Below are 17587 nucleotides of genomic sequence, written 5' to 3' on the forward strand. Positions count from 1 at the left end.
ATCCTATTGTATGCATGATTTCTTTTCTATGCATCTAAGCTCTTGTCTTTAATATTTCCTTCTCTATTTTCTTTAGGTTTGTTTTGTACTTCTTCATCAAACTCCTTGAGATGATTGTTTTGTCTTTAATTTTTAAGCACTTCTTTTCTAATATATACATTTAAAGCTATAATTACTAACTTTAATGAGCATGCACACACACACACAGAGGAATGATTTGCAGCTGTAAAAAAATATGGAAGCTATGTATTAATATAAAAATAGATCTATGATACACTGTGAAGCTAAGAAAAACATATTGCAGCAAAGTATGAATTATTCCTATCCTTTCTAAGAACGGGGGTGAGGTGGGGACGGTAGCTTCTTTTCTGGTCTCATAATCAATTGTTCTTATCCAATAACATCTTAAATAGGTAATTAGTGGATGAGTTAAAGTCACAAAAATAAAAAAAATTTCTGTATATTCTGATTTACTCTATAGGAACATGATTAAAGGAGTAAATAAGAAAAGTATTATTTCATGAACATAAATGACTTAAATAAGGGATGAGGAAGATGGGAAGCGAGAAGTATTAACAGAAAGGCTTATAACAATTTCAACATGTTTTTATTTGCTCACAACATTCCAAACAAAATGACATCGCATTTCAACTATTGCTTTCACATAAGAAGTTAATTGCTTTATCCAAAGTAGACAAAAATCTATTTCTTTAAGTTGCCAACCAGCACTCTTTCCCCCAGGGAAAGCTACTGCTTAAATATTTTTTGAATACTTTGTTTAACAAAAACATAGACTCGCCCTATAACAGTAATGCAGTAGTTGGGTCTTACCTGCACTACATTTAACATTTTTCTTATCGAAAGGTGAAGCCAGGAAAAAAAAAAACAAAACAACTCACTCACGATTTTTCTCAGATTTTTACCAATTCCCTTAATCTTCATTAAAAAAAAATTACTCTGTGGAGAGGTTCATAAATATGAAATGGAAACTAAGCCTCCCCAGAAGTTGGGTGGACCATTTATCCTGAGAAAAGAGCTGCTGGTCCCCAATCATTAATTCAAGAAGGATAATAAACATATTGCCCTCCAATTTCTTCTCTTCTGTGCCAAGATAACATGTAATCTCTTGCTCTGGCAATGAGCACTCCACTTTCACACTCATGTAATGCTTCTCTCCTTAGGGCAAATCTTTGACCAAGTTCTATTTCACTGAATGCAAAGGGGAGAAACAGCACATAAACAATTACGAACACTGGAATAAAAATGAAGAGTACATGTATTTCGCATAGAAAAATACATACAAATCCAAGTTGCTCTTAAAATAGAAAAAAATCAGGACGGGCATTTTTAAGAAAAAGATTCTGTTTTCTAAATTGCAAATGGTGCCAGTAAGACACTGATTTTTATATCTAACTATATCACCATATTTATATATAGAAAGGGGTGGTCTAGGTTCGCTGATATCCCCTGATTTCTCTCAATTCTTTAGAGATTGTCTTTCAGAATATATTTAAACTGCAACCATTTTAATTATATTTTTAGACTATTCTTATCACTGGTTCACTCTTCAATCTGGCACATACAAAAATTCATTTCAGCACTGATTCACTTTTTTGATGCTAAAACAAACAATTTTCCTGCTACTTCAATTCTATCACTACTTTGGTATTTTATTATTATAGAAACAGGTAAGATTCTAAATACGGATTTTCAGACTACCTAAAATTCTAACATACATATGTTGAAAGCAAGGAAAAGTAGGAAGGCAGACACAATTATCATATTTTTCTTTTCATGTATGTCATTATCACATGAAAGTCAGAAGGCTCATGTTACATTCTAATTTACAACTGATGACACTTAGCTTGGCTTTCAAACTAGCAAACCTCAGAATCTGTTGGTGGCTTTTAGACCAATTTGCTACAGAATTATCTGAAATGGTTACAGATTATTTTAAGCAAAAACAGAACAATGCATTATACAAACAGAGGTGGACTTAAATAATATATTATTGAACAAAGTTTCTAATAACATTTTAAAAACATTATTAAAAAGTTTGTTTTACTCCCTAGAAGGGGAAAAACTTAATTACTTGAAAAGTTTCCTCTTCCATACTTGAATCATTCTTTTATTAAGCATACAGACAAAGGTTTAAATCAGTTCAAGACCTCATCTGTTAAAAGATGAAACTATAAAGGTAAACATTTTCTAAAACTAAAAGACTAACAATTGCTTTCCATGTAATGGTAAACACTTTGATAAAATGAACTTTAATGGTTAATACCTGATCCTTATCTCACAGAGCTCTGGCTGGATGATAAAGCATAGAAAACATTTAAAGAAGTTAAGATACTCCCAAGGTTGAGAAGTCTCCTATAAGAAACCAGTTTTAAAATTCCTATAATACTGAAAAGCGTTTTGCCACTATTATAATAAAATGAGCCCAATTTTTAAGTTTTATCTTGTTGAGAAAAGAATTTTAATGCATGCACTTTTAATGTATATGCTAGACAACACTGCATCTGTTATTTTCCAATTGTTTATTTTTTTTAACCACTCTTCTCTTTGGCAAGTTTAAAGAGAGAGGTTTGTCAATAGGCATAAACAAATACTTGAAAGTTTCCGGTCTTGCTATATCACATAAAAGCCAGTCCTTAAACACTTGATATATACCATTTTAAAGCTGTGCTAACTATCCTCATGTTTTAGATTAAATTATGTGTTTAATAGGCTGCTTTCTGTAGGATTTAGGGAGAATCTGGTAATCAGATGAACCTATCTTTAAACTTTTAGTTTTGCTATGAGTACAAATGTCTATAACACACAGAGAAGAAATCGTTCCTGTTAGAATCTCATCACTATATAATCCTTGACAGCACTTGCTGCTCTCCTGAGATTTTCGGAGAATAAAGCTATACAAAAAGCACAGTCATCATCCTTAGGCTACTTTAGAATCCCACAGACTGTTAACTCAATGAATACCCACGAAGTCCATACATCGTTATCTAGAAACACTGTGGAGTCAAAGCAAAGAGAAGCAAGACTTAACAGTAAGTAAAATAAACCAACGATGTTTAACTGAGATGTTTAAAAGCTTTGTTCTTCTCTTGTTAAAACTCAAAGACAGCTTTATTGAAATAGCACCTGTTCTTTGAGTATAATCAAGATTTTCTTAGCAAATGCATCTCTTTTCATAAACATACATAGAGAAGCTTCATGAAAGGCCCTCATATCAAGCACTAACTACAAGTTCTTCTCTCTAACTGATAAAAAGCAAATACTGAAGATGAGAAAATGTCTTTAAGCTTTAAAATTCCACTGTGATATTTCAGTGTGGTATTTAAAAACAAAAAAGCTAATCACTAATACTGTCATTCCCTCATTACCTATTACATGACATAATCAGAGAAACCGAAAAGGCCATAATTCTTCGTTGTCTCTGACTTATCTATATGCTCCTTTTGCTCCTATGAGGCAACGGTATGACGTGTGATTGAAATGCAAACAAAGAAAACCATGAAGAACGAATCTCTCTGTTAATTAACCTACAAATAAAATAAGGCAAAGAAAATTAAAAAACAATCATTTCCAGACTAAAAAACAAAAAATCTGTTTTTTGTTTAGGAGCTCTGAAAAGATACCAGCTTGATAGCTACAATACATAAACATGAAAACTGGTTTTTACACATTTTAATCAATCAAGTTAATAAAAATACCTGATTTGTAGTTTTACACTAAATGGGTTAAGTCCCAAGTTCCAAACTGTAGCTCACATGACTCTACAGAGGGGATCTTTGGAAGGATAAGGTACCTTTGGAGGACAGTGTATAAACAAGTGTAAACATACACTGATTGTCTACTAGCTTTTTTAAATAGAATTTCTGAAACATTTTTGTAGGAAATTATATATAAGGAGTGTAAATGATCAGATAATTTCTATTACAACATATAAATTCTGTTGTGTGTGCAAAATGTGGTAGAAATAGAAGATACTACGGATGATTCATATTTTTAAAGTAAGTGATACATTACAATCCAGTAAGAGTCCTTTAATCTTTTCATGAAACTTCTCTCTGTACACGTTGAAATACATAATACTTTCTGGCTTTTCTTCAAACCAAAACTTGTCAAATTCATACACAAGATAACCTGCAGTTAAAAAGAAACCATAAGTACAGTGCTCAACAGTGAAATCACATCCAACCATCTCATTTTAAAAGTATATCCTAATCCATATTAGGATTCAATGATCAGAAACCATCTTAAACTACTAGAAACCTGAGGAACTTTATAAGAAATATTTTTGTATGTTCAAAATAAATATCACTTTCAATAAGATATTTAGAGTACATATACTCTTTGTCGCAAAAAAAATCAACAAAATGCCTCAAATTTAAGAGAGACTGTCAAAAGATACCTTGAGAATAGGAAAAAAAGGTTATCCCCAGAGACCCCTGAAACAGGAAAATGAAAGTACAAGAAAATGGATAAAGTATAGAAAAGCTGTTTTCTACTTGATTTATAAATCTAAGTTATTTCTGCTTTTTTCAATGAACTATCATATCAGCACCTTCCCTTTTAGAAAAGAATACATGAACTCGAAATAGGCTTAATATTTTTGTTTTTCAATATCCTTATTACAGTAGCCAAATTCACACTCAAAATGTTAAAAATATTTCAGATAGGGCTTCCCTGGTGGTGCAGTGGTTGGAAGTCCGCCTGCCGATGCAGGGGACACAGGTTCATGTCCCGGTCAGGGAGGATCCCACGTGCCGCGGAGCAGCAGGGCCCGTGAGCCATGGCCGCTGAGCCTGTGCGTCCAGAGCCTGTGCTCCGCAACGGGAGAGGCCGCGGCAGTGAGAGACCCGCGTACCGCAAAAAAAAATTCAGATAAATGTGTAAACAGACATATTTACAACAACAAAAAAATGCGAATTTAAAACCGCTCCTAAACCCTATTTGGATTCAACCAAATGTATCTATTTAATTATTTAACAGATGCTTCTATAGTCCTCGCCATGTGCTCATTCACTCTCATAGCAATCCTATGATGCAGTACTGTTATTCCCATTTTTCTGTAGAGGAAATAGAAGTGCAGAGAAGTTAAATGACTTGCCCAAATCACATAGTTTGCAGGCGGTCTCTATTATGTTGTAAATTAGACTTTGTTTCCACCAGAATCTCATTTCCCCTTCTTAAAAGCTATTCAAGAAGGGATAGAAGTGACTTATTTCAGATAAATGGAGGGGGATAAAGCCAGTGACTTTACATAAAAGGGTGGCTAGGCTATCATAATTGCCTAGTATGAAATAAACGTAAATTCAATTTTAAAACATTAGTCATAAAGCAAACATTAACAGGTAAGAACCATGACACTTCAACACTGAAACAGCACTTCATAAGAAGGTCCACTGAAGAAAGATTTCAGATTAATCCCTTCATATATGATAAAACAGATTTTTGTCAACCGGGATATGGGACAAATCAAAGAATAAGGCCTCTTTGAGCAGACGGACACCATCTGCTTCCTGTTCCCAAAAGACAAGCTGAGAATGGTAATCTTATAACTATTTTTAACTAATATTTTAAGTCTTTCTTTCATTCAAAATTTATTTTGTGTATACATTAGCACAAAAGTACATCTACAGAAATTACTCATCCATATATAAACTGAGTCTGTGTTCTCCAGCACCCTACCCCCAGTATCCTGATAGGGGTGTGCAATCAAAAACGTTGGAGATTAATGTTCTAGGTAGTATGAAAAGTCAGACATCCATCTAAATTTTATAGAATACAACTTGTTTTCGTATTTCTGGCTATCAGGTTTTAGCTGTTTACCATTCCTTTAAATTGCTTTCATTACCTATTCAAATGACTGTATAGTCTAGAACAAACTGCTCAAGAGTAAAATACTAGAAATTTCTTGCTTCAGAGTGAGGTCGTTATAATGTAAACTGGTGTCAGAAAAAGACTGACTCAAAAAACTGAGACTGTAATGGCTAAGTTGATTTAATGAGACATGAGGAAACTGCAAGATACCGAAATTCTAGGATGCTGGCAGGGCCGTACATGGCATAAGACTCCTAAAGCTTGCCATGAGGTGATGGAAAAGAGTTGTTTCCATAAAGCACCCCTATTGCCCTTTTGACTCTAGGAGTTTAGAACACCAGACTCAAGAGAAACACCATAAACAATTTCTAAACTTACAATTCCCTGTATGCTTCTACTGCCCCTAACCAAAGCTGCAGGGACGCTTGAGGTTTTCCCATAGGGATTAAAAACAGGAGAACCACAGGAACGGGGATTAACTGTAAACTGGTATGAGGGATCTTACTGGGGTGACAAAAATGTTCTACAACTGGATTATGGTGATGCTTGTACAACTCAGTAAATGTACTAAAACTCATTGCATTGTACACTTAAAATAGGTAAATTTTATGGTATATAAATTATACCTCAATGAAGCTGTTACTAGTCATAACTTTTTGGTTGTAAATTTGAGGAGTTATTTTTTTGAAACCACCAAACCAAAGGTCAGTGATTTCCCAGGATGACAGTGACTGTGTGCTTACACGTTAGATGTACAAAAGGTGACAGCAGAGCTAAGGAGCTAAATTACCACTCACTGCTTCCGCCTTGCCCATGGAGAACCACAACAGCAAAATAGCAGGAGAGAAAAGGGGGAAAGGGGAGATGGACACAGATCGCGGGGAAAGAAAAAATGTGAAACCTAGTCTCTTTATATAGTTCTTTCTTTTAGATAGAAACTACTATCTTGGAACTGATTCGTACGAATGAATTGGGCTCAGTCCCCCAACCAAAAAAGGTAGGTATGTTTAAAAAATAAGGTTTCACATTATTTTCTAGTCAGAATACGCCCCTTCCTAGAAAAGCAGAGCCTTAATTAAGACATGAAACTTTATTGGTAAAGGGTATGAAAATCAATTTTGAGGGGGAAACTTCTGCGTAAAAGGTGGATGTACGTACGTGTGTGTGTGTTTGCTTTAAATGTTTCAAGAAATTTGAAAAACATAAGCTTCATTGTTTTCCTGATGATCCACAGCTCCATGGATAGGACTGATAGAAACAAGGCAACTAAGAAGGTCCTGTAACGACTTTTCCACCTCACATATTACTTTGATGCTCTTCCTGGTCAGGAGCCAAATGAGATGCTGGTGTTGAGGGCACTGGAAGCAACAGTATCCAAAGATGCTCCAGCTACCCCTCTGCAGGGGAAAACAATACTGCACAGAGGTCATTTTGTACTGCTTTCCTACCTGTCACTCTCCTGTATTTATTTAAATATGGTAAAATGCTTGATTGGGGGGAGGGAGTTTTTTGGTTGTATCTTTTTATATTTGTTTTATGTTCAACAGGCACCACTACACAAGCATCTATTTCATACAGAAAACAAATATCTGGAGGCAGTCAGCAAAGTCCCAGGAGTTTAGGCACTATGCTCAAAGTCAATGAGAGATGTAGGAGAGGAAATCAAATCAGACTGGTGGGGGGAAAAAACAGTTCCTCAGCAACAAGATGAAAGAAAATGACTAGATTTTCATTTTAAATAACTATACCTTCAATGTGGAGATTTGGAAGAGGGTCATCACTGAAAAACTAGGGAAAAGGCTGTTACAGTAACGTAGTAACAAAGGACTGATGTCGTGCAGTTACAATGGGATAGGAAAAAGTACACAAGTGCAAGAGAAATTTAAGAAGTAGACAAACCTGGAATTAGGGAGTAAGTAAACACGGGAGGTTGTGGGAAAGAGAGACCTGGATGACTCCTTCAAGAATGGAGTTGAAGAAGTTATGATTTGGACACTTATTATCTAAGTAGTTTCCTATGTGCTAGTTTCCTATGTCCTATCTAAAGACACAAAAAGATCAAGAAAAAATAGAGTATGAAGCCAAGCTAGAGTTGAATTCTTTGCTTCTGAGCAATAGCTTCAGAAGATGGGTTCATTCAATTAAACCTTCAGCGTTCAACTATCACAATAAAAGTTAATGGAACAGCAGTGATATGACTGCTTTAGGAACAGTTATTTAATACCCCGACCTAACACAAGAAAACCTGGCCTTGAAATAAAAGGTGTGTGTGTGTGTGTGTGTGTGTGTGTGTGTGTGGGTGGGTGTGTGTGTGTGTGAAAGGTTCCTTTAAATTTCCTTACAAGAGCAACCAAATGATCTGTCCTTGACTCAACAGCATTCACTAACCAGTATCCAAGAAGAAAAATTCACTTTATAGTTGACTGGAAAACAAATGTCAACAGAAAAACTGTAAATCCTACATTTGCATACATGTCAAAAATTGCCTCACTGAATTTTTTAAATCAGCAAATATATAAACTGAAGCACAAGATACTCTTGGATACCCATCTTCCATTATCTTCCTGTTTTTGAAAGATTCTAAATAGTAAAATGACAAGTTACATATTTGATAAAGGTATTATATATAATACTTTCCTAAGGATTAAAAAATTCTCTTAGAAATTTCTACTTTTAACTCATTTCAATACTCACAATAAAACTGGTGAAAGTGTTCCATTGTTGGTATACCAGGAACAAAGTTGTAGAGGTGAAACTTCAAAGCTTCACTCTTCAGCAAGCTATAAGCCATCTCTGTAAGATTGATTCCAACTATTGCATAAGAATACCTATGTCAGAAACATTACCAGTTATCCCAGCTAGCCAAAATAGCTCATAAAGTAAATTTTAAATTATGCAAGGAATTAGGAAAAAGTAACATTGATCCATTTCTAACACTGTATTGATTTTACAAAAATTTCTACATATTAATTTTTGTTCTTTAGAGGCTGTTGATTTTCTGGATATTATCTAAGATGTGAAAACAAAGCTCTGGCCACGTGAATATCTAAAACCAAAATCATTTAAAAAAAAATTAAAAAGAGTACTACATACACCCTCATTGATTTCTAAAATATACTGAGTAATCTGATATTTTCTCCTCCATTATCAGGGTATTTATTTTTATGATATAATAGTGTTATAATGCTTTTTCAAAGATAGGTATCATTATAAGAATAATGATTAAGCTAATAATATGATGTCAACTTGCATTTCACTTCACAAGTTTCAAAGCTATTTCTCACTTTCTTATTCCCATTTCAAAGCCATTTCCTATATTCTTATTTTCAAATCTATCTCTCAGAAAATTTTTATAAGGTCCTTATCTCCATTTTATAGATAAACTATACCTTGTGATAAAAATATATTGAATTACATACAAAATTGGTTTATGATCTCATTTAGCCATAAAATAATATACCATGCAATATTCTTTATGAAGTTCTTATTAACTAGAATAATCTAATTTTTAAAAATACCCGGAAATACTTTCAATTCAAGAGTTTATGGTTTCTTTAACACATCCAGCTTACCCTAACTTTGGATGATTTGAACGCGAAAGAATCTGATGAGCTTCACTGGTATAATTTTCACTGAAATACCTGAAAAAGTTTAAGAAAAATAATGAAATTAACATGTCATTCAAATTGAAGATATCCAGAAGCAATTTTAAAAGCTACTGTCAAAGTGACAGTCTTACTGCCAAAAGCATCCCAATCTCCATCTCAAGTCACTGCAGTGACTCCGAGATGCTTCCGAATCAAAACTTAATTCTGAGCTATCAGGCCTATCTAGTACAGGACATGAGCCCTTCGCTAGACTTTGAAGTACTTTGACAAATAAATGATCTAGCAAGAGAATTTTATCTATTTTAAAAGAAAATCTAGAGTTCTGATTATTTGTTTGTTCTAAATTTTCTATAAAGTAGTCATTGTGTACCTGTTAGGACACTTCCTTTCACCTGAGCTCATTCATTCTGTTGCAACTTCAGTCTATATTGCTTAACGCCACTGTCAATGCAATCAGAAGAAAGTCAATAGCCTTCCTTTTGCACTAAAAAAAACCGCTCCTTGATTAGTGGTGTAACTAAAATACTGGCCACAAAACAGAAGTATTAGCAGGTACAACAGAGAAATATATAAAGGTTCATAAATACTGTTGGCTTGTACTAATGCAACCTCTTCAAGTTCTTAAAGATAGGGACCAAATCTATTCAAACTTTGGATCACCCCATAATGCACTGACACTCATACACATATGATGACTGGCTGGATGTTTATGTAAGGATAAGAAGTAGAAGAAAAAATGGATTTCCATGGTTTATTTAAATTTTAGAAGGCACAGTCATTGACATTTTCATAAAGCATAGAAATTTCTAACCAAATGTCCCTCTATTTTTCCTTCTGTAAGTTAATACTACAGACTTCCATTTTTCTTCATTGGCTCTAATTTTCAACCCATTTAAACAGGGATTGTTAACTTAGAAGTTCGTGAATGAATGATCATTCATGAACGAAGGGGGATCCATGAGTCACTTTAAATTATTCATACATTTTCTGTGTGTACATTTTCTGGGGAGAGAATATACAAAACTTTCATTTGATTCTCAAAGGGATCTATAAATCCCCAAACAGAAAAAAGTCCTGTTTTAGTGCAATGCTTTCTTTACATGTTCTAATTTTCTACTTTATCTGGAGGCAGGCTCTAAAATGCCCTTAGTAGACTATTTATATTTCTTTTTTTTTGCATGATACTTAATACAATTCAGTATTATATTAGTATTTCAATAATCAAGCTACTTTTAAAATATTCAATCTATAACACAGAGAAACTTTTAATTTCCTTGCTGAACTTACCTAGGAAACCCCTATGTAAACAGTATCTAAGGAAAATAAGCACCTATGAAATAAGGAGACCTATTCCTTACAATAATCTGCACTGACTTACTTCCCTTCTTTCCTTCCTTCCTTCTCCTTTCTTCCTTCCTGCCTTCTCTCCCTTCCTACATATATTTTTGGCCTTAGCTTGTATATTTTACCTTTCTGCTTCTCTTTCCTCATTTATTCAGATTTTTCCAGTCTCTCTTCAATTCATGTTCTGTAAAATATCCTTTTTATTTTATGCCTGCCTGAGCATTCATTTACCTAAAACATTGTTATCTATCAAACTACCAGCTGTCCTTCAAAGCAACAAAATATTTCAAGAGATTTGATGACAAAGGCCAAGAAATTTTTAAAATTCATTACATAAAGGTATTCGAACAGCTTGCCTGCTTACTGACTGTATCTTTATTTTGATCCTGAAGAGTTATAGCTCCATACACAGGACAACAAACATAATTAGAGAGAAATTAGAGCTAATTTTATGTTTTCAAGCATCTCTAGTACATCAATGGCAATCAAATAATATATCTGAATCTTGGTCATTTTTCAAATTAGTACATACTAGCTCTAAATAGAGTAAAAATATCTGCAAATCATTTAAAGGTCTATCAGAACTCCTTACCACAGTCTTGAATCAAATTCTATTAAATTATTTAAATTTTAAGCTAAATTAAATTATCTTCTGGCAAATGCTGAAAAATCTTGATTTCTGAGGAAATGAACCAAAAGAAAGCTTACTCAGCAAAAGTTAAGAAAGGAAGCATCAGAAGAATGTGTGTGTCTAATTAAGTTTCAATTATCTGTGTAGTTTACAAGTACCAAGAAAAAAGATGGTCTTTAAACGCTAAAAACAAAACATCCATGTGTTCTGAACAATAATGAATTTTAAAATATTTCATAATTTTTCCAAGTGAAAACAAACTGCATTTATTCTAATTAAATTCCCCAAATGGAAGTTTCTGTTTATCAAAGTGGAAAATTGGCAATCTCATTTTCTGTAATTATTATTATTATTCAGACAACGGTGTTTTATCTTTGAAAAGTAGCTGCATGGAAAACTTTCATGCTCATACAATTTAGGTACTACAGAAAATGAAATACTTTTGTAACTGGAAAAAATTGTAGATATTGAAGCCCTACTGTTATCTTCTATTTTCCCCCCAAACGGCCTTATCCATATTGACCTAGATATCTTTTCTGAATATTAACATAAATTAGCTCAGTTTCAGGACTAATTTTTCATAGTAACAATTATCCAAACTTTCTTAATGGTTAGCGTTCCCATTCTAGGCATTTTACAGTCTATAAATCACAATTCAAGGACAGACCCAAACACTAGACTATCTTCATTTGCATATTCATATTCATATTAATCTTCCAGTTTACTTTCTAAAATAGTTTTGGCTATCAATTCTGATTTTAGTTACATATTTTGAGATTTCATACATGTGCCCAAGCATAAATATTAAAGAAGAAAAACAAGAGACAGTTCATATAGGCTCTGAAAAGTCAGGGATTTTAAATTACTTGTCACAGATGGCAAAGAAGTGTTTAGAGGCTTTATCATTATCTTATCTGGTTAAACCTCCTAAAATGAAGTCAGAGAGCCAAGAGAGAACAGGCAAGAGGATAAAGAGAGTAAGAAGAGAGTACACACAGTTCCTTAAAAGGTATCAGAAAGGCGGTCAGGAAGAGAAAGAAAGAGGCAAGTATTGGGAAGTAAAGAAATCACACACATGCACGCGTGTGCACGCGCGCGCGCACACACACACACACACGGTATATGGCTTATGTATTCATATTGTTGCCAGCGCATTAGTAAATACCTTTAGCATAGCAGTTATTAAAATTCAGAGATAGTATAAAACTAGATGGATTCTCACTAAAATTTAACAAGATTAGAGATTACATGTAATTTCATTTAGAGAATTAAAGAGAGTTTATTTTCACTTACACAAGATTGATTAATCCAAGTATTCCCATGCCTCTGAAGTCTGTTTTGGGATCATCACCCTGGAAACCAATGTCAGCCCACTGCTTGGAGATTCTAGCCTTCAATTTTTTCGTGGGCATTAGAAGATTCCAAAGCTGTACAAACATGCTTCCATATTACAAATAATAGTGATGCTCGTAATTTACCAAGACATTTTTCTTCTCATAGCTGATATACTGGTAAGTCGAATGCTTTTAATTAAACAACTTTTGTAGACAAATCATAGGCTCAACAAAGACTATATTTAGAGAACTTTTCAATTAGCCTAAAAAATGTAGCATACTTATTCCAATTTAAAAGACATACAAAGAACAGTAGAGTTTGAAAAGGTAACAAATACACAGAAATCGAAAACAATGAGATGTCTTTACTTACTAAGTAATACATATATACCAGAATTAGTAAACTGCTTCCTTGAGAAGAACACAGTGCCAGGCACTTGGCCCTTGCCTCAAACACTATATACTTAAGTAGGCTCTATTCTAATGGCGGGTGATTATCCTTAATCAGAAGGAAAATAAGTCTGAGATAGGGAGGGAATCATGGAGAAATAACACGGATAGTATTAAAACCTATATGATCATTATTTTACAAATTTTCATAGTTTTAAAAGAAAAAGAATATGACTTGGTTGTAAGTAAATATATTCCTTAAGATTGAGGATTTAAGAACAACTATCACATATTGGATAGCAACAAACCAATTAGTGCAAAATAAAGTTTAAAAAATGTAATCAGTCATTTTCTAAATTCAACACCACAAGTCATCAGACAAAAGAGACTTAACAAAGGTTGATAAGAAAGTTTGTGAAAATTTGCAAAACAGTAATACTTGCTTTTTTTTTTTTCCCCCACTTCACTACCATTTCAGGCACTGCTGAGTAAAGGACTCCTAATGAAAGGAGTATCCTGTTACCTAGAATGAAATGTGAAGACTTTGTGACCTTACTGTAAGACAGGGTCAGCACTCTGGCCCTGAAGCGAATCCCATCATTAGACTGGGTTTTATCTGGTCCCTTCTCTCATTTACTCACACATGCACCTGCTCACCTTAGCCTCTCTCCATGAGCTCAGCAAGGGTTTGATTATGCCAAGGATGAGGCCTCAGTGATGTGGTGAGAGACAAGGTAAGACCACTAAAACTCAAAATTCAGCATGCATAAATATCATCAAATTTCGGGGTTCCACCCCTGAAGATTCTGATTTCGTAGGCAAAGGTAGAACCTTGGATTCTCAATATTAAACACTGGTTAACTTTAGTGAAGGTGGCTCTTGGACTGTACTTAAAGAAACACAGATCTCCTGAGCCCCTTACCCTGCTGAGCATGTGTGAGGCTGGGTGATTCACTGCCAGCAACTGGCTCTTCACCTCTGAATGAGTTTCATGATGAATCACCAAGTTGAAAATTCCCTTGACTCAAATGCTAGGACTTGGGTCTCACCCCTTCTCTAAAGGGAAGGTATTGTGTAGAGAGGGTCTGAAGTTAAGGGAATAATGATGACGAGGAAGCTATAAAGAGGTCAACCCTTAGTGAGTGCCAGGCACTGTGCTAACACTTGAAACATAAAAATTCAACCCGCAGCAACAGTCCTTTGAGTGGTTTTATTATCCTCACTGACAAAATCAGGTTTTATTTTTAAAATTAGGTGAAGTGTATATTTATCTCCTCCTGAAAACAAGTTTTGTTGTTTTTAAACTTGTCTCTTACTGTTACTTGAATACTCTCAATGTCTGTTTCTTTCCACTGCACTTTTAGTTTATAACAGACTCCTAACACCAGGTGCCATGTGCTATTTTCCCTAACTATAACCATTTAAAAATATAATTAGAATAGGTGAAGTGGATGGGCAGCTGATTCAGCTCTATTTCAGAATTGATCTTTCTAAAGCAAATGACTTCATCTCCTCTAGGCCTTAGAACTAACCTCATCCCTACAATAAAGGTACTAGATCGGATGATCTGGAAAGCTTACTCCAGGCCTGATATTCTGGAATTTCAGCATCTCACTGGCCTCATGCATTTTTACTTCAGAAATAAGAAATAGGAAGGTCCTAAGTAAATTTCTTTACTCTCCTAATTTTTAAATCTATTGTGGCAATATTTGGCACATTTCATAAATCCCAAAAGATCTGACATAATAATCTGAAAAGGGACATCTATGTTCATAATTCAAGAGTAAGTTGAAAAAATGCCTAATTTATGTGAGGATTTATATAAAAAGTAGGGGGAAAAATGTGAAGCTTGTGGACTCATACTTCTCAGTTGAAAAGATCTCCCTTTATAAGTTTATAATTTATTTCAGAATTAAAAGCATTAAAATAAAATTTGAATCTATTTCATTGATGCCTATCAGGAAATTATAAAAACAGTTAACTAAAAATCTTTCACCAATATAATAAAATTCTCTGAGAGGCAAAGAAATCAGATGGCTGTGTAAGCCTCCAGATTCTCCACACAGGCCTTACTGGCTCAAGCCTGATTTATTTTCCAGTGTAACTCCAAATACAGAACACCAAAACTTACCTTGAGAAGCAGCTTTTCATGTTGCAGGTTATCAGAATCATATGGTTTTTTTCTCACACTTTCTACATCCAAATAGAGCTGTTTATAACCAGATATCTGTAGTAAGCATGCCTTCATACAGATTTTAAAACTGAAAATGATAAAAGTTATTATTTTAAAAAAAAACTTTTTATTTTGAAAAGTTATTATTATAAAAAAAATTTTTTATCACAATAAAGTAATGCCTTCCATAGCTTGTGGTTCATATGTCTATTTAGAAAGCATTCCCTAGCTTTTGGTTTAATACAAGAAGCATCGAGAGCCTCTGTAAACACAAAACATTGTACAAAGTATCATGCAAGATGTGACAGAACAGGGCCTACAAAGAGGGCAAGACAGGTAGGAAAGGCAAACTTCCAAAACTGCAAACTTTGTAAATCCTTGATTCGTTCACTTCTTTCCATGTTTTCTCTGGGCAATCTCATGTGTTCCCCAATCTTCATTGTGAGACACTACCAGCAGACCTAATTTTCCAAGGATACAGCAACACACAATGCCGTGACAGGTTCTCCCCGTGCTTCCAAACACAACAGCTCATCCTCCCTGAAGAAGCATGCTCTTTCTCAACTCTAAATCCATTAGTGGAATCACTAAGCACTAGTTCCCCAAGCTAGAACGCTCCAAGTTCTGACCTTCCTCTCCATCAACAATACATCAAAAGGTCCCTGAGCCCTTATCCTTTCTACCTCTGAAATGTCCCTCAAAGCCCTCATCATATATATCCATTTACCCTGGTGTATTTATGGCTTCATCATCTCTTGCCTGAATGACTCAGTTTTCTGACTGTTCTGTCTTTATTCCTTCTACCAGCCTCCCACTTCTTCAAGTTTACCCTTCATCTTCCTAAAATACATATCTGATAATGTAGCTTGTTTGCTTAAAAAAAAAAAATCAGAGGACAATATCTAAATCTCTCGGTGTGGCATGTGAGCCTCCTTGCAATATATCTCTGATCTTACACTCCACTCACTTCTCCAACCTCTGCTCTGCGCCTCAACGCTCCGGCTACAGAGGACTCCCTGTCATTCCCAGATACTCAAGGACTCTGTGTCTTGTTGGCACCTTCCTCTGCACGGAATGTCCTCCCCTACCCATTCAACAAGGTCCAGCTCAAACGTTACCTCTTCTGTGGACTTATCGTCACAGTTCTCTCCTGTACCCTCCCCTGCTTCAGCCCAAATAAATTACTCCTTCCTCAATATTTACAAAGAAAATATCAAATGAAGAAAAGCTTGCTAAATATTTACTATCTCAATATACTTGTGCTGGGAACACAGAAATGTAATAAGTCAAGTCCTCTTATGGAACTCAGAACTTATTTGGGGAAGAACAAGAGCAAATCAATGACTACAGTACAATGGGTTAAATGTATGATAGAGGACCTTCTTGGAGGAGGACAGAAGAACTGAATTTTGAAGGACAAGAAGGACACAGGAGTCATTATTTAAATTTGGGAAAGTAATGGTAAGTTACCTTAGAGAAGGCAGATGATAAACTGGCAATAGTACTGGACTGGGAACCCAGAGATATAGGTTTTAGTCCTGCTTCCATCACTCACCTCTCTGGACCTCACTTCCTCATCTAGTGAAGTGAAAGGGTTGAATTAGATGATCTCCACAAACCCTTCAGCTCTAACGTTTCACAACTGTGTGAGATCTGCAGCCTCACAGGATGTAAGCATACGATAAATGAGAACACCGTAAAAACACATACCTGGCATCCTTCTCGGGGTTAATATTCTTTTCCTTCATTATGTCTACTACACATCTGTCCACTTCACTCTGAACAACAAGTGTCGCTTTCTGTAAGACCTATTTGTGTGAAACAAAGCTGAATGAGAAAAATCCCCTATTGCTGAAAAAGAACAGTATGTTTTGAGGTATTTAGTCAGCTTCATAATGCGTGTATTAAGATGCAAAACCAAATGAAACCGAATTTGTTTCAAATTTTCAGTAGGGCTAAAATCATACATACATAAAATAGAAGAAAAGCAGCATGATGTATTAGATGACGTCTTCCTTAACTGAGAATCAAGAGGTTCTAAGCCAATGAGTTCTTAGCAAATAAGCTCCCACCATAGTATGCTTATGAAGCAAATACTTTTTATAAAATTCTAAAATTACATAATAAAAATATATGTACAAAATTTTAATGCAGAAGGAAAAAAGTTTAAATTTTAAATGCAGAAGAGCAAAAAGAAGAAAAGTCAAATAATCTTGTCAATCCTACCACCAGAGATAGCCACTGGTAACAGATTAGCAGATATCCTTCCAGTCTTTTT

The 17587-nt window shown here is 34.7% G+C and overlaps 1 protein-coding gene across 3 annotated transcripts in view; it reads right to left on the minus strand.

Annotated features, from left to right (window-relative positions):
- Nucleotides 1-599: 599 nt before the first annotated feature.
- ELMOD2 (ELMO domain containing 2) overlaps nt 600-17587 on the minus strand; it is a 29041-nt gene continuing 12053 nt past the window's right edge. For all 3 annotated transcript variants that reach the window (XM_030845137.2, XM_030845139.2, XM_030845138.2), the window contains 6 exons: nt 17020-17117; nt 15268-15397; nt 12706-12839; nt 9402-9470; nt 8524-8657; nt 600-4149 (listed from right to left, as the gene is read on the minus strand). In XM_030845137.2, the coding sequence (XP_030700997.1) occupies nt 4004-4149; nt 8524-8657; nt 9402-9470; nt 12706-12839; nt 15268-15397; nt 17020-17117 (711 nt within the window). In that variant the 3' untranslated portion in view covers nt 600-4003. The remainder of the gene's footprint in view (nt 4150-8523; nt 8658-9401; nt 9471-12705; nt 12840-15267; nt 15398-17019; nt 17118-17587) is intronic.

This window comes from Globicephala melas, chromosome 5, assembly GCF_963455315.2.
Source record: "Globicephala melas chromosome 5, mGloMel1.2, whole genome shotgun sequence".
Taxonomy (NCBI): domain Eukaryota; kingdom Metazoa; phylum Chordata; class Mammalia; order Artiodactyla; family Delphinidae; genus Globicephala; species Globicephala melas.